Source organism: Phaseolus vulgaris, chromosome 2 (assembly GCF_000499845.2).
Source record: "Phaseolus vulgaris cultivar G19833 chromosome 2, P. vulgaris v2.0, whole genome shotgun sequence".
Classification (NCBI taxonomy): Eukaryota; Viridiplantae; Streptophyta; class Magnoliopsida; order Fabales; family Fabaceae; genus Phaseolus; species Phaseolus vulgaris.
The window spans coordinates 5,295,811-5,321,871 of NC_023758.2; the positions used below are offsets into that span (position 1 = coordinate 5,295,811).

The following is a 26,061-nucleotide window of genomic DNA, read 5'->3' on the forward strand; positions in this document are numbered from 1 at the left end:
GATGGAGTTGGCAGGGCGCGACGTTCAACTCCATCATCAGCTCCTTTTCGAAAAAGGTGAAGGGGAGGCGCAGCTTCAACCTTTTGAAGATGGCGGAGTAGATGAAGACGAAGGGCACCCCATTGGTGGCCCTATCGTCCGCACAGATGGGCATCCTTGAGGAGGGATGCGGACTTGGATGTTGAAGTCGTTTTCCCTGTCTATGGCGCTCGAAGGTTCATCAGGGTCATGGCTCAGAAGGGAAGTGAGGTGACCCTGCGGTAGTAGGGTGGATGTTTCGGTCAGCAACGCCAGAGGATGAGGCAATAATGCGGTGGTGGAGCTGGCGCACTCGCGGAAGGCTGTGCACCAGAGGATGAGGCAATAATGCGCGCGGTTTGTTTCAAGCGAGCCATCGCGAGATAGCTGCAAATGGAGGAAAAGGAAAGGTCAGAATGACTGGAAGAAGAGGGAATGATGAATGGTTCGGTGAAAACAGAGAAGGGAAAGGAGAAAGAGATGCCCACGTGAAAAAAGGAAGAAGGAGAAGCAAAAATTAGGGCAAGAGCGCGAAAAACCCTAGCGCGGGTCGAGAGAGGGAAAACAGGGGAGATGAATGCATGATAACGAGAAAGGTAAATGCAAATGGTAGAAATAACCTAAATAGACCCAGGAAGAAGAAAAACCATACCTTTGGATGATCGCAAGAGGTTTGGAAGCAGAAGACTTGAAGAAAGATGGGTGCGCAGAGAAAGAGTTCGCAAGAAGTCTGAGAGTCGAGTGAAGAAGATGAAGGAACAGTGAAGGCGCGCGCCAATTTGAATAAGAGAAGCGCTAGCGACACACCACGTTGGCCGTCGATGGGGCCACGTGTCGCGAGATTAAGGAAGGAAGTCCAAACGTTAAAGAAGCAACACGTGAGGTGGCACGTGATACGGTCCCACTTGCCACGTGGACTGAGGGCACGACCACTTAGTCTCTTCACCGAGAACGAGTTCACAACTAGAGACTTGGGGGCTTGTGATCCGATCGGTCATCGGTAGTTGATGACGTCAGCAGCAGAGGACCACGTGGACCACTCGCAGGGTGACACGTGGACCAAGTGACAGAGAGATCAAGGAGACGATCGCCAAGAGCGGTGATCGGGGGTCAGTAACCAAGTGACCATCGACAGATCAGAAGGCAGAAAGGTCAGGGGACAGATCACCCAGAACGGTGATCGGTGGTCAGTAGCCAAGTGGCCACCAACAGACCAGTTCCCAGACTCACGCCTGGGGGCAGAACGCGAGAAGTAAATGGAGCACTGATCAGTCATCGGGTGCATGGTCATCGGGGTCTCGTGTTACACGCAGTTAAACTGGGATTGAGGTTCCCAGCGAGAGCGTTACGCATGAACCTCGCATGAGCACATCCCAGGGAATCATGCACGAGAGTGGCCTGAGGGAACTAGTAAACCAGTCAGTGATTGGTGATTCCCTCAACCCATTACGTGCGTGACACCGTGTAGGGTAAGCCGTTTACACAGGGAGCAACGTCTGGTGAGTGTGCCTAGACCAGCCACACCTGGCGTTCTCCTGAGAGTATGCGATTTACCCAGATGGAAGAAATATCCTAAGTTACTCCGCAAGGGCGTAACTTAGGCGCACAAGAGAAGCGCTAGAGCCCTTCCAGTAAGTGACACGTGTGTGGTTAGATGTGAGTCGCATGCCTCCACGTGTCTCCATCTGAGAGGGGTGCGGTCCAGATAAAGGTGCACTCCGTACCGCTAAAGGTACAGACAAGCGCAACCAAGCGCAGAGACGCGCGGACACGCACAGACACCCACACTCTACTGATTCTGAAGGTACATTGTCTCAGAAAAGCATAACAGGGTTCTGACACATGCCAGAAAAGCATAACAGAATTTTATTATGCCCAGAAGCAGAGAGAGAGACATAAAAAGAGAATCAGGGAGAGATTAAGGGAGGAACGAAAAATTAGAGAGCAAGAGTTTTTCACACACACTGCTAGTTTTCTCATTTGGTGGTTCTGTGGTCTAACTTGATCGTCGGAGTGCAAACGGCCGCTAGAGGCGCCGTCTGTGTGTTTTGCAGGTCAAGTTTGGAGCATCAAGAGAAGGTTCTGAGGGTGACTTTGCAGAGAACGCAGTCGCGTAGACGGGACAGAGAGCGCTACAAAGCGATTCCTCCACGTTCGAGTTGCCGGCAGGATCAGAAGGGTGTGCTTGGCCCTCTTCCATCATCCCCTCCTTCTTGAAAAGGATTTGTCCTCAAATCCAATGCTTTTGCTTCCTAAGGGAATGGTTGTGGCTGGATGGTGTCCATCATCTCCTCTTTCTTGAGAAGACACATCCTCAGATCTTCAGACTTGATCTCGGATAGTAGCTTCTTGCTTCATAAAAGCTTGTCCTCCTGATTATCATTTATGCACTAGTGCATTAGTGTTATTGGTGGCAATAATTCTGATGGTACCATCAGAGTTATTGGTAGGAATAATATTGATGGTACTATCAGTGTTAATGGTGGGAATAATACTGATGGTAACATCAATGTTATTTGTGGGAATAATACTGATGGTACCATAAGTGTTATTGGTGGCAATAAGACTGATTGTACCATCAGTGTTATTGGTGGCAATAATACTGATGGTACCATCAGTGTTATTGGTGGGCATAATACTGATGGAACCATCAATGTTAATGGTGGGAATAATACTGATGGTACCATCAGTGTTATTGGTGGGAATAATACTGATGGTACATTCACTATTATTGCTGAGAATAATACTGATGGTACTATCAGTGTTATTGGTGGGAATAATATTGATGGTACCATCAGTGTTATTGGTGGGAATCATACTGAATGTACCATCAGTGTTATTTGTGGGAATAAAACTGATGGAACCATCAGTGTTAATGGTGGCAATAATAATGATGGTACCATCAGCGTTATTGGTGGCAATAATACTCATATTACGATCAGTGTTACTGGTGGGAATAATACTGTTTGTACCATCATTGTTACTGGTGGGAATAATACTGCTGGAACCATCAGTGTTAATGGTGGAAATAATAATGATGGTACCATCAGCGTTATTGGTGGCAATAATAGTGATGGTACCATCAGTGTTACTGGTTGGAATAATACTTATGGAACCATCAGTGTTAACGGTGGGAATAATACTGATGGTACAATCAGCGTTATTGGTTGGAATAATACTGATGGTACTATCAGTTTTATTTGTGGGAAAAATACTGATGGTACCATCAGTGTTATTTGTGGGAATAATACTGATGGTACGATCAGTTTATTTGTGGGAATAATACAGATGGTACCATCAGTGTTATTGCTGGCAATAATATTGATGGTACCATCAGTGTTATTGGTGGGAATAATACTGATGGAACCATCAGTGTTAATGGTGGGAATAATACTGATGGTACAATCAGTGTTATTGGTTGCAATAATACAAATGGTACCATCAAAGTTATTGGTGGTAATAATACCATCAGTGTTAATGGTGGGAATAATATTGATGGTACCATCTATGTTATTGATGGTAATAATATTGATAAAGTGTTATTGGTGGCAATAATACTGATGCTACCATCATTGTTAATGTTGGGAATAATACTGATGATACCAACACTGTTAATGGTGGGAATATTACTGATGTTACCATCAATGTTATTTGTGGGAATAATACTGATGGTACCATCAGTGTTATTGGTGGCAATAATACTGATGCTACCATCATTGTTAATGTTGGGAATAATACTGATGATACCAACACTGTTAATGGTGGGAATATTACTGATGTTACCATCAATGTTATTTGTGGGAATAATACTGATGGTACCATCAGTGTTATTGGTGGCAATAATACTGATTGTACCATCAATATTATTGGTGACAATAATACTGATGGTAGCATCAATGTTATTGGTGGCAATCATTCTGATGGTACCATCAGTGTTATTGGTGGCAATAATTCTGATGGTACCATCAGTGTTATTGGTGGCAATAATACTGATTGTACGATCAGTGTTATTGGTGGGAATAATACTGATGGTACAATCAGTGTTATTGGTAGGATTAATACTGATGGAACCATCAGTGTTAATGGTGGGAATAATACTTATGGTACCATCAGTGTTATTGGTGGGAATAATAATGATGGTACATTCACTATTATTGCTGGGAATAATATTGATGGTACTATCATTGTTATTGGTAGAAATAATACTGATGGTACAACTAGTGTTATTGGTGGCTATAATACTGATGGTATAATCAGTGTTATTGGTGGGAATAATATGAGCGAAACGAAGAGCTCCACCGGGTGAATGAGGAGTTGCGCCAGGGCCTGAGAAACGATAGGAGGCGGCCTGGGCATGACGAGATGGAGAATCATTCCCCACCAAGGGAGTTTTCCACTCCTTTCTCACAGGAGATCCTAGACGCAGCGATCCCGAACACATTCGCGGGACCCAAGGTGATCTTCACCGGGATGGAGGACCCAGAGACGCACCTGGCTGCATTTCACACGCAGATGGTCCTGATAGGCGGTTCTGATGCTGCCAAGTGCAAGCTCTTCATGAGCACCCTGACCGGGATGGCTATGGATTGGTTCATTAGCCTCCCAGAAGGTCATATCACATCTTTTCGCCAATTGTCGCGATTGTTCCGAGAACAGTAGTTAGCCAACAAGGCCCCGCCGCCGGTCTCCTACGACCTGTTCGATGTGAAGCAGTACCAGGGGGAGACCCTGAAGGAGTATATCAATCGCTTCGGGGCCCAGGTCGTGAAGGTTGGCACAACAGAGGAGCCTATGATCATGTACGCATTTGTGAAAGGCGTGTGCCCCGGCCCCTTCGGAGAATCCATTATCCGCAATCGCCCTAGGACTTTCGCCGAATTACGGCGCAGGGTGGTAGAGCATATTGCTTCGGAAGGGGAGGTATGTGTGAAGCGCACCAGCGCCGTGCCCTCACGCCCGAGGGGACCGGCGCGAGTTCAACCCGTCAGAGTCAATGAGACCACGACGGGGAGGAAGAAGCTAGAGGCGAGACGCCCCTACGAGGCCAGAAAGCCCCAGCCCCGGGGCCCAGCGGGAGGCGAACGCCCCGCCAGAGAAAGAGCAAGACCGGCGAGGTACAACTTCGTGGTTGAGTTGAAGGATTTGATCGCCGTGCCCAACATAGCTGAGAGGCTGAGGCGACCGGCGAAGACCGACAAAGTGTTAGGGCCCCGTAAAGACTTTTGGTGCGAATTCCACGAGGCTTTCGGGCACCAAATTGATAATTGCCTGTCGTTGGGCTACCAGCTAGACGAGCTGGTGAGGACTGGGTTTTTGAAAGATTATGTCGCAGATTCCACAACGACCGCCACCTTGCCGCCGCCGGCAGATGAGCCAGCACACGAGATGTCTGTGCTTGGCAAGGTCCACACCATTGCTGGAGGTTTTTCCGACGGAGGACCCACCGCCTCCCAGCGGAAGAAATATGCGAGGGGGGTGAATTCAGTCGAAGAGAGGCTCTCGGGGGAGCCTTGGGAGTCAGATATTGTGTTCATCTCAGTCGTCACAGCTGGAAGGAAGGTCCACAGAGTGCTCGTTGATCAAGGGAGCTCGGCAGACGTCATGTTTCTGTCGACCTTTAATAAGTTACGGCTGTCCCCTGATCTGTTGAGTCCCTATACTGGGTGCCTGTATGGGTTCGGAGATAACCAGGTAGAAGTCCGGGGGTACCTGGAGTTGAGAACTACGTTCACAGACGGAGAGGCCTCCCGCACTGAGAGCATCCGGTACCTCGTCGTGAACGCTAATTCTGCCTACAATATTTTGCTGGGCAGACCGGCGTTAAACCGTCTGAGCGCGGTGTCCTCCACCCGTCACATGAAGATGAAGCTGCCGGACCTCAGTGGCCGGGTGATAGTCATCAGGTCAGACCAGGAGGAGGCGAGGAAATGCTATGAAAACAGCCTGAAAACGAAGAGAGGCGTATTCATGGTGTATGAACGTTCGCCGAGCGCGGACGCGACGATGATTGAGGCGATGCCCGCTGGGTCGACGCCTGAAGAGGCCATGGCGGAGAGGGCGATGCCCGAAGCAGATGTGCCGATGGAGAAAGGCCCTGACGACGCGGCGCCTGTAGAAGAGGCGGCGCCCGTCGAAGATGATAGCAGGGAGCAGCCTGCAGCTAACGCCATAGAAAGGGAGATTGGCGGCAAAACTTTCAAGTTAGGAAGTTCGCTAAGCCCCGAAGAACAGGAAGGGGTGGCAGGAGTGATTTCACGCCACCTGGATGCCTTCGCATGGTCCGCCTCGGATATGCCAGGCATTGACCCCGATTTCCTGTGTCACCACCTCAGCATGGACGCCACGGTCCGCCCCGTGCGTCAGAGAAGGAGAAAGTTCAATGAGGAACGACAACAGGTGGTGAAAGATGAAACGCAGAAGCTGCTGAGCGCTGGCCACATCAGGGAGATTCAGTACCCTGAGTGGCTCGCCAACGTCGTCTTGGTGAAAAAGGCGAACGGAAAGTGGAGGATGTGTGTTGACTTCACCGACCTGAATAAGGCATGCCCAAAGGACTCGTATCCGCTGCCCAACATCGACGCCTTAGTGGACAGTGCGTCCGGCAGCAAGGTACTAAGTTTCCTGGACGCCTTTTCAGGGTACAACCAAATCAAGATGCACCCAAGAGACGAGAGCAAGACTGCATTCATGACCGAGACATGCAGTTATTGCTATAAGGTGATGCCCTTCGGGCTGAAAAATGCGGGCGCCACGTACCAGAGGCTAATGGAACAGGTCCTGGCGCCAATGCTTGGGAGGAATGTGTACGCTTATGTAGACGACATGGTGGTGGCGTCGCAAAATAGGGTGCAACACATGGCAGACCTGGAGGAGCTGTTCCACACAATATCCAAGTACCGCCTCAAGTTGAACCCCGAGAAGTGTGTTTTCGGGGTAGAGGCCGGTAAGTTCTTGGGTTTTTTGCTCACCGAGAGGGGGATAGAGGCGAACCCCGACAAATGTGCGGCTATTATCGCCATGCGGAGCCCGACATCGGTAAAGGAGGTGCAACAGTTGACAGGGCGGATGGCGGCGCTCTCGAGGTTTGTTTCCGCCAGAGAAAGAATGCAAGTAGGTTATGAAGAGTGAGAAATGATGAGGATGGTTCCAGAGTTTGAAGAGTTAAATAAAGCGGTTAGAGCGCCAAACGACGTGAATGGATGCACCGCACGATTGATACACGTGGCAGAAGATGAAAGGATGACGCTGGCACCACTGGATTAAATCAGAAAACGTCGTATCAGCAGAATATCCAGTGGTACGATGCGCCGTTGAGAGCGAGTCAGGGGTACAGCAGGAGTCAGAAAATGGAATGACTAGATGCCCCATCAACCATACAAGCAGCGCCACGTGGATCAAGTCGAATGACAGGACGTCCCATCAGCCATACAGGAGGTGCCACGCGGATGGCACAGACAAAACCTTGAGCTCTTCGCTGTTATCAGGCGTTGACCAAGGCAAGAGTTAAAGTCAATGTCGAAGTAAAGGTAACGCCTGAGGCGTCGCCCGGAAGGACGTAAAGGGCGACGACAGCGCGAGACGTCACGGGCGTCGCCAACCCAAATACCAACAGGCGTCGCCTCCCCGATACCCACAGGTAGGAAAGACTGCGGAGGGAGACGAAATCAAAGAAAGCATAGTTAGTCACTGGCGTCGCCTCCCCGATACCCACAGGTAGGAAAGACTGTGGAGGGAGATAAGACCGCCAAACGCCAGCGAATCATTGGCAGGGCGTTCCCCGATACCTATTGGAAGGAAAGACCATGGAGGGAACAGACCCCCCCATAGCATTCAGCGTTTTAGACACCCGGGGACGATACGGTGCTGCTGTAGCAGGCCTCTCCTTAGGCGTGGGCGCCGAGCGTTAAGGATCAAAGAAAGGACCTTTCGGTATCAGAGACGTCCCGTGGACGATGCGGCGTCACTAAGTGAGCCTCTCCATGGGCGTGAGGGTTGACGTGCAACCTTTCCCGATCATACAAAACCGCCCAACGAAGTGAAAGAAATGGGCAGAACAAAGATAAAATAATTGAAGCGCGTGAAGGGAAAAGATGAGAATGAGATCACATAAGCAGAATCGTATGTGGCAAGAACATAAAGGCAATCATACGAACATCCCAAATCAGTAACAAGAGTACGGATAGTTCAAAGAATTACAAGTTTTAACAGATAAAATCAAAAAACGAAGGTAAAGAATAAAGGAGTTAAGCTCGAAGGGGAAGGTGGCGGGTGAGAGGCAGCGGTTTAGTCATCCAAGTCCATGGGCACGACCTTCCCGTCGACGACGTGGTGTGTGGGGTCGCAGTTCGAAAGGTTGATGCCAGGATTCTCGCAGGACGCATGGGTCAGGGCCTCTTGGAACCCCTCCTCGAAAGTACCCGCCATCTCCTGGACAAGGGACTTTTTCTCCTTCTCCAGCTCCTCAATGGCGGCATCTCCAGAGGTCACCTGCTTTTCCAGAGCCTCTTTCTCCACGCGAAGCCGGCTAACCTCGACCTGTAGTTTGTCGTAGTCAGCTCGGAGAAGGTCCATAGCTTTGGTCTGGGTGGCCATTTCCCCCTCCATCCGCTCCATCTTGGCAGCCTGTTCGCAGCAACGGTCCTTCAGGTCCTTTTGAGTTTCTGCATCCGCTTTGACCAATTCCTGAAGACCCGTTACCTGTACTTGGAGAGCAACTTCCCGAGTGTAGAAGCCAGCCTGGAGCTCCAATGCCTCTGCCAGTTGCCTCTCTGTTTCTGCTTTGGACTCTTGTATTTGTTTCAGAGAAGTTTGATAGGCTTCGTTCTGGCGTCCCAGGGTCCTCATTTCCTCTTCCAGGGTAGTTGCCTTTGTTTCCAAGGCCTGGAGAGTTTGAGCTTGCAAGACCGCGTTTCTGGCCTGGGAGCGCCATTCAAGAGCCACCGCCAAGAAGGCCCCCAAGTAGAAAGGCATGCCTTCCCTCCTTTCGGTACCCTCTAGCATAGTCCCGCCACTGAAACCCCTCATCAGATGCATGATTGGAGGAGGGATGGCGATGAAATCGGGGGCGGCAGCGTCGGGAGCCGGGGAAGCAGTGGTTTCTGGCGGCGGCGGAGGCGGGGCAGACTCGGCGCCTTCGCCCCTTTCCTCTTGGAGTGTCAGGGGAGGGAGTGAGGTTGCACTCGGAGGGTTGTCCATGAAGGGGTTCCCTCCCTGCGGCGACGTCTCTACCAGAAGAGGAACCCGCGCGGATTTTCTTCTTCTGAAGGGTGCCACGCCTTCTGAGTCCTCATCATCTGATAGAATCTCCAAAACCCTTTTTCCCTTGTCAAGAGGGGTTGGAGCCGGTGACGAGGCTGCAGCTAGGGGAACGGCGACGATAGGCGGAGGAGAGTTGGGAGTTGGAAGCGCTTCAGGGCCAGGTGGAGATGACGGAGACGGGTTAGAGGGAGCTTCAGCAGTGATGGGAGGTGGCGGTGACAGGGTCGGTGGGGGAACAGGATCGGCAGCAGGGGTGGAGGAGGCGCCCGCCCTGGCGGCGCGTGCCTCCTTCATTGCCTTCGCCAACATCATTCTCTTGGAAGCGCCCATCACCGATCCTACCTCAAGACAGGCCAAACGGCAAGGGTTAGTACTAAAGCAGCTATGCGAATTCACAATACATGAAGAGACGTGAAATGCAAGTAACATTGTACAGCGTAAAATGAGCATAATAGTATGGGGAAACAAACACTCGATAGCAGGCTGTTCACAGCAAGAAAGATGAGGGGAGAGCCCCTTACCAAAATAGGTGGTCAGGGCGTGAGCATTGTACTCGCTAGCGACCAGCTTCAAGGTATCAAAGACGATCCCCAACCCTGCCAAGGCTTTGCTTACCTCCCTATCGGCGGGAGATAGCTCTTCCAGGGTTTTGGCCCTAAGCAATTTAGGACGCTCCGTCCAGTAAAGGGGGAAGCCATCCAAAGCTGTGGGACGTGCTTGGCGCTGCACACCCTGAAGAACTTCCCTTTCCAGTTCTTATAAGAATTCTGGAAGAGGGAGAAGAGGATCCTGCCTGCGATCCCGGAAAAGCTTACCCAGAAGCTTTTCCCCTGCTTTTTCACCTCAAAGAAATGCAGAAAGACATCTACAGAAGGAGGAATGCCCAGTTATCCACAAAGAATTTGAAAGCCCCTCACGAAGGCCCAGCTGTTAGGATGGAGCTGGGCGGGGGCAGTGTTGATTTCAGTAAGAAGCTCCCGTTTGAAGGAAGTGAACGGGAGACGCACTCCTACACGTTTGAACACGGTCTGGTACATGAAGAAGAAGGGTTTCCCCTTTCTAGGTCTGTCGTCCAAACAAACAGGTTCCCCAGGCCTGCCGGGACGGACGGATATGTGGGCGTCGTGGGTGCGGCAGAAGGCGTTAAAGTTGTACAAATGGGGATCCCCCCGGTGAGCTTCCAGGTCCTGGAAGGAAGTCAGGCTGGTGCATTCACTCAGGAGCTCGTCGGGGGCCCAGGGGTAGAAGGCTTTGTAGTTGGACTTGGGGGTCGTGGGAGAAGAATCAGGCTCCGCGTGCGCGCGCGTCATGGTAAAAATAGATAGCTAGAGAAAGAAGAGAGGAAAAAGGGTTTAGCAAGTTTAGCCATGGCAAGAAGGGGAAAGAATCCCAGGAAGCGTCACCCACACGAGAAAAATCAGAGGAGGAAGAAGAAGCGGAGAAATGCAGTAACAACGAGAATAACAACAGTCCCATGGGTAGGAAAGACCATGGAGGGAGCGGCACCGTGGGAAGGCCTCAGGTCCCGATATCTCGGGAAAGTGATAAAGAGAAAGAAAAGGTGGCTTCAAGGCCATAGTGATAACATCAAGGTAGGGCAGCCTGACTCGTGAAGTACCCCTGCCACCTCAGAGACGCCTTCGGGACAGATACGACCCAAGAGGAAGGTCATGCCCAGGGTAAGCGGGTGCAGGGTACGAAAAGAAGGCAGATACGCTCTCAAAGTAAGTGGCTAGATACTTGGGGGCATGAGTTGGCACCCAAAAAGTCACCCCTAGCGCATTAGCACTCCCAAGCAGGAGGACTCACACGTAGAAACGTCCCCAGATGGGCAGAAACGCCCCCAGATGGGGTCACGGCGTCGTGAGGCCCTCCACGTGTACAACAGCCATGTCAGAATGGAAACACCCTTTAGTCAGGTGCCAGGTAATTAAGAGTCATTCAATACAGTTTCCCTTTCGAGCATTCAGGTACTATAATGGCTCCCAAGCGTTTCAATGACTTAAATGCGCTACGTTTTCTAATTAAAACGCTTTAATGAGTGCGTTACGTTTGTGATTAAAAGCGCTTTAAGGCGCTTTAAATGCTTGGGTAGTTTAAATAGCGCGGAGAATGTTGGAAAGAGGGTTGGAACTTTCGGCAAATTTACCAGAGAACTCTCTAGTTGCTTGCTCGTGCTTCAAGGTTACGCACAAGTGACTGGAGAATATTTTTGCCTGAAGGAGACAGCACACACACATATACACAGTTCTTTTACCACCTTCAGAGTTCCATACGCGGTGCTCAGACACGTAGGTGGACAGTTTTGGTGTTTCTTCCTGGCTGACTTGAGCGTTGGAGTGCACACGGCCGCTAGGGCGCCCCTTTGTCCTCTTTTTTGCAGGAATCCACAGGCAACCAGTGGGAAGGAGTCCCTAGCTGACGGTTGAGGTCGCGCGCGAAGACGTCCCGGTCAACCGGACGGAACAGAAACCAAGGAGATAGAATCACAAGTTCAAGACTTGTTGGAGAAGGGTTGGGTTCAAAAGAGCCTAAGCCCTTGTGCTGTACCTGTCTTGTTGGTGCCCAAAAAGGATGAAAAATGGCGCATGTGTTGTGATTGTCGAGCAATCAACAACATCACCATCAAGTATAGGCATCCAATCCCGAGGCTTGATGATATGCTTGATGAATTGCATGGGTCAACTCTATTCTCCAAGATTGACCTTAAAAGTGGATATCACCAAATTCGAATCAAGGAGGGTGATGAGTGGAAAACCGCTTTTAAGACCAAATTTGGATTATATGAGTGGTTGGTGATACCCTTTGGGCTCACTAATGCCCCAAGTACATTCATGAGGCTCATGAATCACACCTTGAGAGATTGCATAGGTAAATATGTAGTAGTTTATTTTGATGATATCCTAGTGTATAGTAAAACCCTAGAAGACCATCTAAGTCACCTTAGGGAAGTTCTTCTAGTGCTTAGGAAAAATAGTCTTTTTGCCAATAGGGATAAGTGTACCTTTTGTGTAGATAGTGTAGTTTTCTTAGGTTTCATTGTCAACAAAAGGGGGGTGCATGTAGACCCCGAGAAAATCAAAGCCATCCGAGAGTGGCCCACTCCACAAAATGTAAGTGATGTAAGGAGTTTTCATGGGTTAGCTAGCTTCTATAGAAGGTTTGTGCCTAATTTTTCTAGTCTAGCTTCTCCTTTGAATGAACTTGTTAAAAAAGATGTTGCATTTTGTTGGAATGAAAAGCATGAGCAAGCCTTCCAAAGGCTAAAAGCTCAACTCACCAATGCACCAATTCTATCTCTTCCAAATTTTTGCCAAAACTTTTGAGATAGAATGTGATGCATCGGGGGTGGGCATAGGTGCGGTATTGTTGCAAGGTGGACACCCCATTGCATATTTTAGTGAAAAACTCCATGGTGCCACCCTCAACTATCCCACCTATGACAAAGAGCTCTATGCTCTTGTGCGAGCCCTAAAGACTTGGGAACACTACCTTGTGTCCAAAGAATTTGTAATCCATAGTGATCACGAGTCTTTAAAATATTTAAAGGGACAACACAAGCTCAACAAGAGACATGCTAAATGGATGGAATTTCTTGAACAATTTCCTTATGTAATCAAATACAAGAAAGGAAGCACCAATATAGTGGCCGATGCTCTTTCAAGGCGGCATACACTCTTTTCAAAATTGGGTGCCCAAATTCTTGGATTTGATCACATAAGAGAGCTTTATCAAGAAGATCAAGAACTCGCATCCATCTATGCCCAATGTCAACATAGAGCGCAAGGAGGTTACTATGTGTCCGAGGGATATCTTTTTAAAGAAGGAAAACTTTGCATTCCCCAAGGCACACATAGGAAACTCCTTGTCAAAGAATCACATGAGGGGGGACTCATGGGCCATTTTGGAGTTGATAAGACTCTAGACCTTTTAAAAGCAAAATTTTGTTGGCCACATATGAGGAAAGACGTCCAAAGACATTGTTCTAGATGCATCTCATGTTTAAAAGCAAAGTCTAGAACAATGCCTCATGGACTCTACACCCCTTTGCCGATTGCAAATGCTCCTTGGGAAGACATTAGCATGGATTTCATTTTAGGGGTTCCTAGGACTGCAAGAGGCCATGACTCTATCTTTGTGGTAGTGGACCGTTTTAGAAAAATGTCCCATTTTATTCTTTCCCACAAGGTAGATGATGCTCAAAATATTTCTAGACTCTTCTTTAGAGAAGTGGTGAGACTTCATGGTCTCCCTAGAAGTATAGTATCCGATAGAGATCCCAAGTTTATAAGCCACTTTTGGAAAACTCTTTGGGGCAAACTTGGAACAAGACTACAATTTTCAACTTCTTGTCATCCTCAAACGGATGGCCAAACCGAAGTAGTCAATAGATCTCTTGGGACTATGCTTAGGGCTATCATGAAGGGCAACCATAAATCTTGGGATGAGTATCTTCCCCACATTGAATTTGCTTACAATCGAGTAGTTCACAAGACTACTAATGCTTCTCCTTTTGAAGTAGTATATGGTTTTAATCCTCTCACACCCATGGATTTGTTACCTCTTCCTAATCCACAAGAATTTGTGCATAAGGAAGGAGTAATCAAAGCCGACTTTGTGAAGAAAATTCATGAGAAGATTAAACTCCAAATACAACAACAAAATGAGAAGTACACAAAATACAACAATAAAGGGAAGAAAGAAATAATTTTTGAGGAAGGAGACTTAGTTTGGCTTCACCTTCGCAAAGATAGATTTCCAACTCAAAGGAAGTCCAAACTAAGTCCCCGAGGTGATGGACCCTTTCAAGTCCTCAAGTGAGTCAATAACAATGCATATAAATTGGACCTACCTCTTGAATATGGAGTACATGACACTTTTAATGTAATTGATCTCTCTCCATTTGTAGGTACCAATGACGATGAGGACGAGCTGGATTTGAGGACAAATCCTTTCCAAGGGGGAGGGGATGATGGAGGAGGGCCAAACACACCTCACCATGGAAGCCAAGACCCAAGACTAGACCGTGATGAGCGTCTAGACTCAAGGAGGGAGCGTCTAGGATATGATGAGGGGAGGCTACACATGGAGCGTCTAGGAGGAGGCCTAGACCGTCTAGGCCCTATTACAAGGTCAATGGCTAAGCACATTCACGCCCAAATGGATCTAGCCACGGATGGAAGAGAGAAGACCTTGTATATGTTACATGGAGGCCCATTAGGGGTGGCTTAGTAATTAGTGTAGTGTTAGAAAGCACAAACTTGTCTTATATGTGATTTACCCTAGATTTTATGCACATTCTAGAACCTTAGCACACATGACCGGCCATGTGGTCCATGTGCCATGTGCCTTCTCATTTTCATTTCATTTTGCTCACATTTCATGTGTAATTAGCTTAGGATTTACGGCCTCCATGGCTATAAAAGGAGAAACCATCTCTTGTATTTTCCAAGATTAATGAGAGTAAAGTAATGCTGCCAACATTGTGTCATACTTTGCTTTTCCATAGTTTCTAGGATCTAATCTTCACCTTCATCACCTACCATAGGGCTAGCCGAACCTCCCTAATTCCATACCCATCATGCACCTTCAAGATCACCACAGCTCCTAGGAGGATCTTGCACATTTACATCCATGGCTTCCGCACCATTTTTCACATGATTCCGAGAAGAGATCCATGAATTTGCCATCACCATCAGTGTTATTCGTGGCAATATACTGATGATCCCATCAGTGATAATGGTTGGAAAAATACTGATGGAACCATCAATGTTATTGGTGTTAATAATACTGATCGTACAATCAGTGTTATTGGTGGTAATAATACTTATAGTATCATCAGTGTTAATGTTAGGAATAATACTAATGGTACCATCAGTGTTATTGGTGGGAATAATACCGATGGTACCATCAGTGTTGTTTATGGGAATAATACTGATGGAACCATCATTGTTAATGGTGGGAATAATACTAATGTTACCATCAGTGTTATTGGTGGCAATAATACTGATGGTACCATTAGTTTTATTGGTGGTAATAATACTGATGGACCCATCACTGTTAATGGTGCGAATAATACTGATGGTACCATTATTGTTATTTGTGGGAATAATACTGATGGTACAACCAATGTTATTGGTTGAAATAATACTGATGGTACCATCATTGCTATTGGTGGCAATAATATCAGGCCCTGGAGAAGGCTGCGCTAGCTGTGGTGTTTCCGGCGAGGAGGTTGCGCCACTACTTCCACAGCTTCACAATACTGGTGATGACTGACCTGCCCATCCAGAAGGTCTTGAAGAAACCTGACGTTGCGGGAAGAATGGTGAAGTGGGCGGTGGAGTTGTCAGAATTTGACATTAAATATGAGCCCCGAGGCCCGATCAAGGGGCAAATCTTTGCAGATTTTGTGGTCGAGCTCTCATCAGAGGCGACGCGGGTTGAAGGAGATGCTTTCCGTTGGGTACTCTCGGTGGATGGATCGTCGAACCAGCAGGGTAGCGGTGCTGGAGTCATATTGGAAGGACCCAACGGCGTGCTGATCGAACAATCGTTGAGATTTGCCTTCAAAGCCAGCAACAATCAAGCAGAGTATGAGGCGCTGATCGCCGGGATTTTGCTGGCCAAAGAGATGGGAGCCAGGGTGTTAATGGCTAAGAGTGACTCACTGCTAGTCACAGGGCAAGTAACAGGCGAGTTCCAGGCTAAAGATCCACAAATGGCGGCTTACTTGGCGTATGTGCAGGAATTGAAGAGTTCCTTTGCCTCTTTTGAAGTAGTGCATGTGCCCCGAGAGCAGAATGCCCGAGCTGACTTGCTTGCTAAGCTCGCCAGCTCAGGCAAGGGGGGAAGGCAGAGGACGGTGATTCAAGAAACTCTGAAGACGCCGAGGGCATTTGTAGCAGATCACCTGGTCCTTCAGATAAGCAGGTCGACGGAGAGAGCAGCGAGAAGCCATAAGTCTTTGACGCAAGAAACTCTGAGATCGCCGAGAATTAGAGCATGTCGAGGAGAGAAGGTGGACATGATGCAGGTCTACGCCGCCCATGAGCCAGACACTTGGATAACACAGTACAAGCGGTGCTTGGCAGATGGCCTCCTCCCGCTAGATCCAACAGAAGCTAGGAAGGTAAAGAAAAATTCCAGCAAGTATACATTGATTGATGGCGATCTGTACAGGTTTGGGTTCACTCACCCGCTCCTGGAATGTATACACAGCGAGAAGTGCACGAGAATTATGGCAGAGCTCCACGAAGGTATATGTGGAAGCCACGTCGGGGGTCGAGCTCTGGCCGCGAGGACTCTCCGTGCAGGCTACTATTGGCCATCTATGAGAGAAGATTGCAAGAAGTATGCCCAATGCTGTAAACAGTGCCAGCAGCACGCCGATTGGCATAAGGCACCTCCCGAGGAGTTGAAGTCGATCTATAGCCCTTGGCCGTTTCATACTTGGGGAATCGACATCCTGGGACCTTTCCCGCTGGCGATCAGGCAAATGAAGTACTTGGTGGTGGCGATTGAGTACTTCACCAAGTGGATTGAAGCAGAACCAGTGGCCCAGATCACCGCACACAAGATCGAAGGTTTTGTATGGAAGAACATCGTGTGCCGGTTTGGAGTGCCTAAGCGCCTGGTGTCAGATAATGGGACGCAGTTTGCAAGCCACCTGTTGAAGAAGCTTTGCGAAGGGGTGGGAATTCAACAAGTGTTTGCATCCGTCGAGCACCCTCAAACAAATGGCCAGGTGGAATCAGCTAATCGGGTGTTGTTGAGAGGTTTGAAGAGAAGGCTTGAGAAAGCCAAGGGAAGTTGGGCTGAGGAGGTGCCCCGTATAGTCTGGGCGTACCACACCACCGAGCAGTCAGGAACCCATGAGACCCCGTTTAGCTTGGTCTATGGGTGTGACGCCATGATTCCGGTGGAGATCCAGGAGAGCTCGCCGAGATTCCAGAACTTTGTAGAGGAAGACTCGAATGAAGAGAGAAGGCTGAACCTGGATCTGCTGGATGAAGTCAGGGAAGAGGCGAGGCTGAAGGCTGAGGCGGTGAAAAGGAGGATCGAGCGAAGATACAACTCAAAGGTGATGCCAAGGCAGTTTAGAGAAGGCGATCTGGTGATGAGGAAGGCCCACCAGTACGAAATGGAGAATAAACTATCACCCAAGTGGACTGGACCGTTCAGAATAACCGAGGCGCTCGGGAACGGGGCCTACCGCTTAGAAACGCTGGAAGGAGGGGCGATCCCTCGTACCTGGAACGCCACACACCTGAAGTTGTACTATAGTTAAGAGCTTGTAAGTAAAGACAAACACAAATGTTATATTACAATGTCTCTGTTAAAACAGTTTCAAGGGGACACTCTTTTTTCCCTAAGGAGGGTTTTTAATGAGGCCACCCAATAAAAGAAGAGTTTTCGAAGAATAAGGTGTTTTCAGATTGCATGTGTGCTATTTTCAAAAGTTTTGAAGAAAGACCTTGTCATTTGTACATGATTTAAGGCAAGAAAAGATATATCGCGTGCTTTCTAAAAAGTTTTAAGTCCTCATCGTTTTTCGGCGATTGGAGGCACCAGTTAAGTTTTAAGTCCTCATCGTTTTTCGGCGATTAGAGGCACCAGTTAAGTTTTAAGTCCTCATCGTTTTTCGGCGATTAGAGGCACCAGTTAAGTTTTAAGTCCTCATCGTTTTTCGGCGATTGGAGGCACCAGTTAAGTTTTAAGTCCTCATCGTCTTTCGGCGATCGGAGGCACCAGATGAAAGACCTCAACGCCCTCGCGCGTCCTGAGGCAAGTAAAAGACCTCCTCGCCGTTGAGCGAGTGCAGGCGAGAAAGAGTAAAAGTCCTCCGTGTTTCTGGGAGCGAGAAGATGTAACTCCTGGGACAATGTAGAGGCAAGTTAAAAGACCTCCTCGCCGTCGAGCGAGTGCAGGCGAGAAAGAGAAAAAGTCCTCCGTGTTTCTGGGAGCGAGAAGATGTAACTCCTGGGGCAATGTAGAGGCAAGTTAAAGACCTCCTCGCCGTCGAGCGGGTGCAGGCGAGGAAGAGAAAGGTCCTCAGTGCATCCAGGGGGGAGGAGATGTACACCCTGGGCAAGTTGAGGCACCAGATAAAGTCCTTATCGCCGTTGTGCGAGCTAAGGCCAGTTAAAGACCTCCTCGCCGCCGAGCGAGTGCAGGCGAGAGAAAGAAAAGGTCCTCAGTGCATCCAGGGGGGAGGAGATGTACACCCTGGGCAAGTTGAGGCGCCAGATAAAGTCCTTCTCGTCGTTGAGCGAGTTCAGGCGAGTAAAAAGTCCTTCTCGCCGATGAGCGAGTTCAGGCGAGTTGAAAGACCTTCTCGCTTACGTGCGAGCATAGGCAAGATAAAATCCTTCTCGTCTCGAACGAGTTCAGGTATGGTGAAGAGGGTGGAAGAAGCTTGAAAGGTGGCTAAGGTAGGTTCGAAGAGAACGCCTAGCCAGCCGGTCTTTTGCTCTGAAGTTCAAGAGGGCAAAGGAAGATTCCAAAGGGCGCTTCTACCCCAGATAAAGAAACGATTGCCAAAGCATGAGGCTAGGAAAAGCTGGTGTTACCAAGAGGTCTTGGCGATCGGGGAAAGTTCAAACGACAACAAGAAGGTTGAAAGGCTTGTTTGATAAAGCAGGACGAGTGGGACGTTGTTTGAGCCAATCATTGAGTTACAATTCGTTGTTCGAAGGGTATTCTTGCGATAAGGTTAGTTGCCTTAAGAATACAAGTTGTTTAAAGTGATTATTGCTTAAGTTTGAATTGGCTCGAGGCAATTACGTCAAAAGTCGCGTTAGCAAAATCACTAAGTTAAATCCGACAAAGTTAAACATGCAAAGAGGGCTAAAGCGCTTAAAAGAAGTCAAGGGAGAGAATATCCAAGTTCAGCGATTGAAATAAGTATCTGTTCAAAACACATATGCACGAGTTCTTATTACAAGGTATATACAAGCGAATTTATAAAGTAGCAGACGGGGTGGAGTTGGTTGAGCCTTCGGCGGGAACGACCTTTCCATCTACTACTTCGTTGTTTAACGACACCATGCTGGGGTCGAGATCGGGGAATAGGCATGCGAATTGTTCCCGAGCGGCTTCGAATCCAGCAACCAGAATCTGAGCAGAGCTTAGCTTAAGTTCTTCAATTTGCCCTTGAAGTTCTTCAACCTGTTTTTTGAGCTCCTTGTTCTGCTGCTCCAGCTCTTCGACCTGTTTTCGGAGTTGTTCGTTGGTCTCTTGAGCATGAAGAAGGTCGTCAGCAACCTTTCTGGATTCTGTTTGAGCTTGGGTCAACTCGGCAGCCATCTTCCATTTTTCCTTGTTTGCCTCGGTGAGATCAGCCATGGCGTCGTCCCTCGCTTTCTCTACTTGCCCAAGTAGCTTCTCGCGGTCGATCGACCTCTGCTCCAGTTTCTGCAACTTGGCGGCGTCAGCTTGAATGTGAGCCTCCAGGTCGCTCGCCTTGGTGCGGAGAGGCACGATCTTGCTTTCTAGCTCGACTTTCTCTTGGGCAAGATCATGAATTTTGCGGCGAAGGTCAGCAGCTTCCTTGCGCGCCAACCTGAGCTCGGTACTCAGGGCATCCTCCACTCGGGAGTGTTCCATTTCCGCGAGCGTCAGGCTGAATGACACCTTCTCCACCTCAACCTTCATAGTGCTATTTTCGGTCTTGAGGTTGTAGAGATCGTCTTGAAGCCTCCTAGTGGAGCTCTCCACAGCCCTCGTTATGATCGATGGGATATCCTCTGCTATGGTTTTGAGTTTGGCAGTCAGAGGTTCCCACATCCTTGTGACTTCAAGGGAAAGGTTGGATGCTTGGAGAGGCGCCAGGGGGGCTTGTTGAGGGTTCTCGCCGCCACCTTCCTTAGCAGGATTTTCAGTGTTTGCTTCCTGGCGTGGCGACGCAATCGGGGATTCGGTAATTAGAATTGGAGAGGTGTGAGCAACCTCATCCCCGATTGGAACGTTCTCTGCAGCTGAAGTGTTTGAAGGGGGGCCCCCTCCAGCTGAGATGTGTGGCGTAGAGGCACTTGGGGGGTCCTCCAGAAAATTTGGCTCTTGAGCCTCAGCTGCTGGTGGCGCAGTGGCCAGTGGAGTTGCTTGGACTGGTGATGAAGGGGCTTGTGGTGTTGGCGATGAGGGAGGAGGAGCAGGCGTTGATGGTGGTGATGAGGTTGGAAGAGGGGGTGGAGCAGGTGGAGAAGATGGTGCCACCCTCTTCCTTTTCGTGACAAGGCCATCCTCTGTGACCTTGTCGTCCTCTTCTTCCTCCTCTTGGACGACTTGGGGGGCTTTTCGCTTAGGCCTCTTAAGGACCAGTTTCTTGCGTTGGGTGGGTTCCTTGGGCGGTGATCGCCCATGAACGATGGCCTTCTCGACCGCCGAGTTGGGCACCGTTTGGGAACCGGTCGCCAACCCGTGGTTTCGGGCGAGCGCCTTTAAGTCGGCGAGCATGTTCTTTCCCAACATGGTGTCTGCATGAAACGAAAATGCATGAGTTAGCTCAGAGAAGAAAAAGATAAGTGTATGAGGCAATGAAACAGCAAGACAGGTATATGCAGAAAAGGTAAAACCAAAAGTCTTGTGCGTGTCGCACGAGACGCCCAGAAGCAGTACCAGAAACAGTATCAGAAGCAGTATCAGAAGTAATGTCAAAGCAAAGGTGTAGCGTCCTAACCTATTTGAAATTCTAGCTGGTCCTCAAAGAATTCGAAGGAGATCAGGGTGGGGGTCAGGAATGTTATGTTGGCATCTGCCACCCTCTTCCAGAATAGACAGAGGTCTCGGTCCAAAGCTCCCATGCTATCAGGACTTCTGGGCCACCTGAAGCAGCTCTTGGACTCCTTTTTCCCCTTGTCCACCCAGTACAAGGGGAAGCCATCAAGAAGAGAAGTGTCTTTATCGTTTGCGCGTACTTGGATGAACTTCCCCTTCCAGTCTTTGTACGATTGCTGGAAGATGGTAAAAATGGATCTCCCAGCAATTGCATTCAGGCTAACCCACAGGCGGTCTCCTGGGTGCTTGGCCTCAAAAAGGAACAAAAACACGTCCACCGACGCGGGCAACCCCAGGTGGTCGCACGTTATTTGAAAGGCTTGAACAAACGCCCAGCTGTTGGGGTGAAGCTGGGCGGCAGCGATGTTGAGCTCGGTCAAGAGTTCCCTCTCGAATCGGGTGAGAGGGAACCTGAGTTTGACCTTCTTGAAGAAAGTTGTGTAGACAAAGCAGAAGGGCCCGTCGGCGCTTACTTTGTCATCAGCACACACTGGCAGAGCGGCGGGGCAAGGCAGCACCATCATCCTCTCGTCGTGCTCCTTGTGAAACGATTGATAGGCCTCGTCCCCCTTTGTCAACCGCAGAACTGCTCCCGCAGTGTTCACCGACGAGGTCTCCTTCAGAAGGGTTGGGTTAGCCCAGGGGTATAGAGTTTTGAAGTCTGGCAGAGGGACGGGAGCTCCTCCAGCATTAGGTGGAGTCGCCTGGGCCAGAGCAGATTGGGAGGATGCAGGCCTCTCAGCCTGCGAAGAGGAAGCGCCACGAACTTGCGTTGAGTCGTGTGCTTGCGAAGGAGGGTTTCGTGCTGATGGAGGGGGGTTCCGGGTAATCTTGGTGCGAGTCATGATGGCAGCTGCAAAGGAAGAAGAAAGGAAAAATAATCAGGAGGGTTACGAAGGCTGACTCGGTCACAGAAGGAAGGTGAAACGACGAACGAATGTGAGTTCGTTGCGACGATCGACAAAGCCCTAAGTTACGCAGAAGAGAAATGGAAAAAACGACCCACAGCGTATGCACCAGGCAGTTACAGGATGATGCAAATCGGTGAAAATGCAAGGAAACCCAGTAGACGAAGGAAAGTAATTACCTTTCGATGATTAGGAAGACGATGGAGGAAGATGGTGATCTGGAGCGTTGAAGAGCGTTGAGAGTTTTCGCAGAGGGAAGTTGGAGCGTTTGCAAGCGCGAAGGAAAGTGATGAAACAGTGGAACGTAATGGGTTTAAGGGTTTTCGAAATAGTTTTGAGAAGCGCTAACGGCAGATGAAGGTAGTCGTTGATGAAAGCCACGTGTCGAACGATGAGTGAAGGGGTTGGTGGAGCGTCAGAGCAGCAGAAAGTACAATCGCTTGGAATTCTGCGTCAGTGCCACGTAGATCGGTGTTAACGAAGGCTCTTTCAGTCTTTTCGCTAGACAAGTCTTCGCTTAAGACTGGGGGGCTTGTGTACCGCCCTGGTGGTCGGGTGTGATGACGTGGCATCCTGCTACAGTGTGGGCGTGTTGACAAGGCGCCAGGTTGGCGGATGGGAAGGAAGTTGGGAGGCACGTGTAGTCGCCAGTTGTTAAGTTGGCGTGTTCCGATTTCCAGCTTACCAGAATAGGCGATCGCCAGGTTGAAGATGAAGTCGCCAGATGCAGACCCAGGCGACCAAGCAGTCGGAGATCGCCAGAACAAGCACATCGCCGAAGATGAAGGAGAAGCAGATTATGAAGGCGGCCGGCGAGACCACAGGGAAGGTGTATGAAGGCCCTAACTCGCCAGTTCCAGTAGAGATCGCACTCCTAAGTTAGCTATGCACTGGGCAGTACCATGGATAAGTAACTTAGCCAAAATGAGAGCAGAAGCAGCGCCAAGTCAGGGAGCCTCCAGATGATGGCACGTGTACACTTGGATGCAAGCCACGTGTCCAAATCTGTAACTGCCAGGAGAGAGAAAGCCACCAGGTATATAAGAGTTCTTAACAGACTTTCTGAGGTACGCACGTTCAGTTCATACACTTTACGCTTGCGAGTGACAGAGCTGTTTGTGAGAGGATTTGCACGGTTCTAGTACTTAGTATTTGGTGATACCGTCACTAACTCGAGCGTCGGAGTGCGATCGGCCGCAGCGGCGCCGTGTCGTTTCTTTGCAGGTTCTTGAAGTAGATCCAGGGGAGGAACGAAGGTGATAAGCGGTGCGCACGTCGATCCTTTGACGAGGCATTCTCCAGCGCTCCGGTCAACAGGCAGGATCAAATACTGATGGTACAATCAGTGTTATTGGTGGGAATAAAACTAATGGTAGAATCAGAGTTATTTGTTGGAATAATATTGATGGTACCTTCAGTGTTATTTTTGGGAAAAATAATGATGCTACCAGTAGTGTTCTTGGTGGGAAAAATACTTATTGTACCATCAATGTTATTGGTGGGAATAATACTGATGGTACCATCATTGTTATTTGTGGGAATAATATAGATGGTACCATGTGTGTTATTGGTGGGAATAATACTGATGGAACCATCAGTGTTATATGTGGCAATAATACTGATGGTACCATCAGTGTTATTCGTGGGAATAATACTGATGAAACCATCAGTGTTAATTGTGGGAATAATACTGATGGTACCATCAGTGTTATTGGTGGCAATAATACTGATGCTACCATCAATGTTATTGGTGGGAATAATACTGCTGGAACCATCAGTGTTAATGGTGGGAATAATATTGATGGTACCATCAGCGTTATTGGTGGGAATAATACTGATGGTACCATCTGTCGTATTTGTGGGAATAATATTGATGGTACCATCAGTGTTATTGGTGGCAATAATATTGATGGTACCATCAGTGTTATTGGTGGGAATAATAATGATGGAACCATGAGTGTTAATGGTGGGAATAATACTGATGGTACCATCAGTGTTATTGGTGGCAATAATACCATCAGCGTTAATGGTGGAAATAATATTGATGGTACCATCAGTGTTATTGATGGCAATAATACTGATTGTACCATCAGTTTTAATGGTGGGAATAATACTGATGATACCATCAGTGTTAATGGTGGGAATAATACTAATGGTACCATCAATGTTATTTGTGGGATTAATACTGATGGCACCATCAGTATTATTAGCGGCAATAATACTCATGGTACTATCAGTGTTATTGGTGACAATAATACTGATGGTACGATCATTGTTATTGGTTGCAATAATTCTGATGGTACCATCAGCGTTATTGGTGGCAATAATACTGATTGTACTATTAGTGTTATTGGTGGCAATAATACTAATGGTACCATCAGTGTTATTGGTCGCAATAATACTGATTGTACCAGCAGTGTTAATGGTGGGAATAATATTGATGGTACTATGAGTGTTATTAGTAGGAATAATACTGATGGTACCATCAATGTTATTGGTGGGAATAATACTGAAGGTACCATCAGTGTTATTCGTGGCAATAATACTGATGGTCCCATCAGTGATAATGGTTGGAAAAATACTGATGGAACCATCAGTGTTGTTGGTGACAATAATACTGATGGTACCATCAGTGTTATTGGTGGCAATAATACCATCAGCGTTAATGGTGGAAATAATATTGATGGTACCATCAAGGTTATTGATGGCAATAATACTGATCGTACCATCAGTTTTAATGGTGGGAATAATACTGATGATACCATCAATGTTAATTGTGGGAATAATACTAATGGTACCATCAATGTTATTTGTGGGAATAATACTGATAACCCATCACTGTTAATGGTGTGAATAATACTAATGGACCCATCACTGTTAATGGTGCGAATAATACTGATGGTACCATTATTGTTATTTGTGGGAATAATACTGATGGTACAATCAATGTTATTGGTTGAAATAATACTGATGGTACCATCAATGCTACTTGTGGCAATAATACTGATGGCACAATCAGTGTTATTGGTGGGAATAATACTAATGGTAGGAATCAGTGTTATTTGTTGGAATAATATTGATGGTACCATCAGTGTTATTTGTAGGAAAAATATTGATGCTACCAGCAGTGTTCTTGGTGGGAAAAATACTGATTGTACCATCAATGTTATTGGTGGGAATAATACTGATGGTACCATCAGTGTTATTCGTGGGAATAATACTGATGAAACCATCAGTGTTAATTGTGGGAATAATACTGATGGTACCATCAGTGTTATTGGTGGCAATAATACTGATGCTACCATCAATGTTATTGGTGGGAATAATAATGATGGAACCATTAGTGTTAATGGTGGGAATAATACTGATGGTACCATCAATGTTATTTGTGGGAATAATACTGATGGTACCATCAGTATTATTGGTGGCAATAATACTGATGGTACCATCAGTTTTATTGGTGGGGAAAATACTGATGGACCCATCACAGTTAATGGTGCGAATAATACTGATGGTAACATTATTGTTATTTTTAGGAATAATACTGATGGTACAATCAATGTTATTGGTTGAAATAATACTGATGGTACCATCAATGCTATTTGATGAGAATCAACTAAAGGTGGCTTTTTATAATGAAGAACAAGATCATTCGCCTTCACATTTAAAGTTTTTCTTGTTAATCTTTGCAAAAGATAAAGCCCAAGCCCAAGCCCAAGAAGGTTAAAGCCCACAAAAGCCCAAAGACCATCCCATGAAGGGCAAGGCCAAGTTTTAAATAAATATTGTTTAGAAAGGTGCTTAGAGGGAAACATTAGAAACCTCTATTGTTAAAGCATCTTTTAGTCTTTAGTTAAGAGTCTTAGGGGGGTGTATTAGTAGATAGGTGTAGGAGTAAATAAGGAGGCGCCAAAGTGAGAGAAAGGATCACACCTTCCTCATGCCTTGTTTTAGGCGCAAATTCTAGAAGCTTTTTGGGAGGGAGTTTTTTTGAATTTGTGTAGCTTACATTTCAGCACCTTAGGCTATAAATAGAGGTGCTCTCTTTGTAAAATTCAGATTTGAATTCATCTAAAGAAACTATACTCAAAATTGGAGT

General features: G+C 47.8%; 1 protein-coding gene across 1 annotated transcript; it reads left to right on the top strand.

Annotated features, from left to right (window-relative positions):
- Positions 1 to 228: 228 nt before the first annotated feature.
- LOC137809903 (uncharacterized) lies at positions 229 to 25,535 on the top strand. Its single transcript, XM_068610963.1, has 10 exons — positions 229 to 260; positions 2,709 to 3,202; positions 3,307 to 3,598; positions 3,700 to 3,869; positions 4,835 to 4,938; positions 14,976 to 15,180; positions 23,284 to 23,521; positions 23,849 to 24,297; positions 24,478 to 24,802; positions 25,235 to 25,535. The coding sequence occupies exons 1-10, from the start codon at positions 229 to 231 to the stop codon at positions 25,533 to 25,535; spliced, it is 2,610 nt and encodes an 869-aa protein (XP_068467064.1).
- The last annotated feature ends 526 nt before the right edge of the window (positions 25,536 to 26,061 follow it).

Coding starts and splice junctions, on each gene's coding strand:
- LOC137809903 (XM_068610963.1), top strand. CDS start 229: ATGGCTCAGAAGGGAAGTGAGGTGACCCTGCG. Junction 3,870..4,834: donor TGGTGGCAATAATACTGATT/GTACCATCAATA, acceptor CATTTGTGAAAG/GCGTGTGCCCCGGCCCCTTC. Junction 23,522..23,848: donor AATAATATAGATGGTACCAT/GTGTGTTATTGG, acceptor TGGTACCATCAG/TGTTATTGGTGGCAATAATA.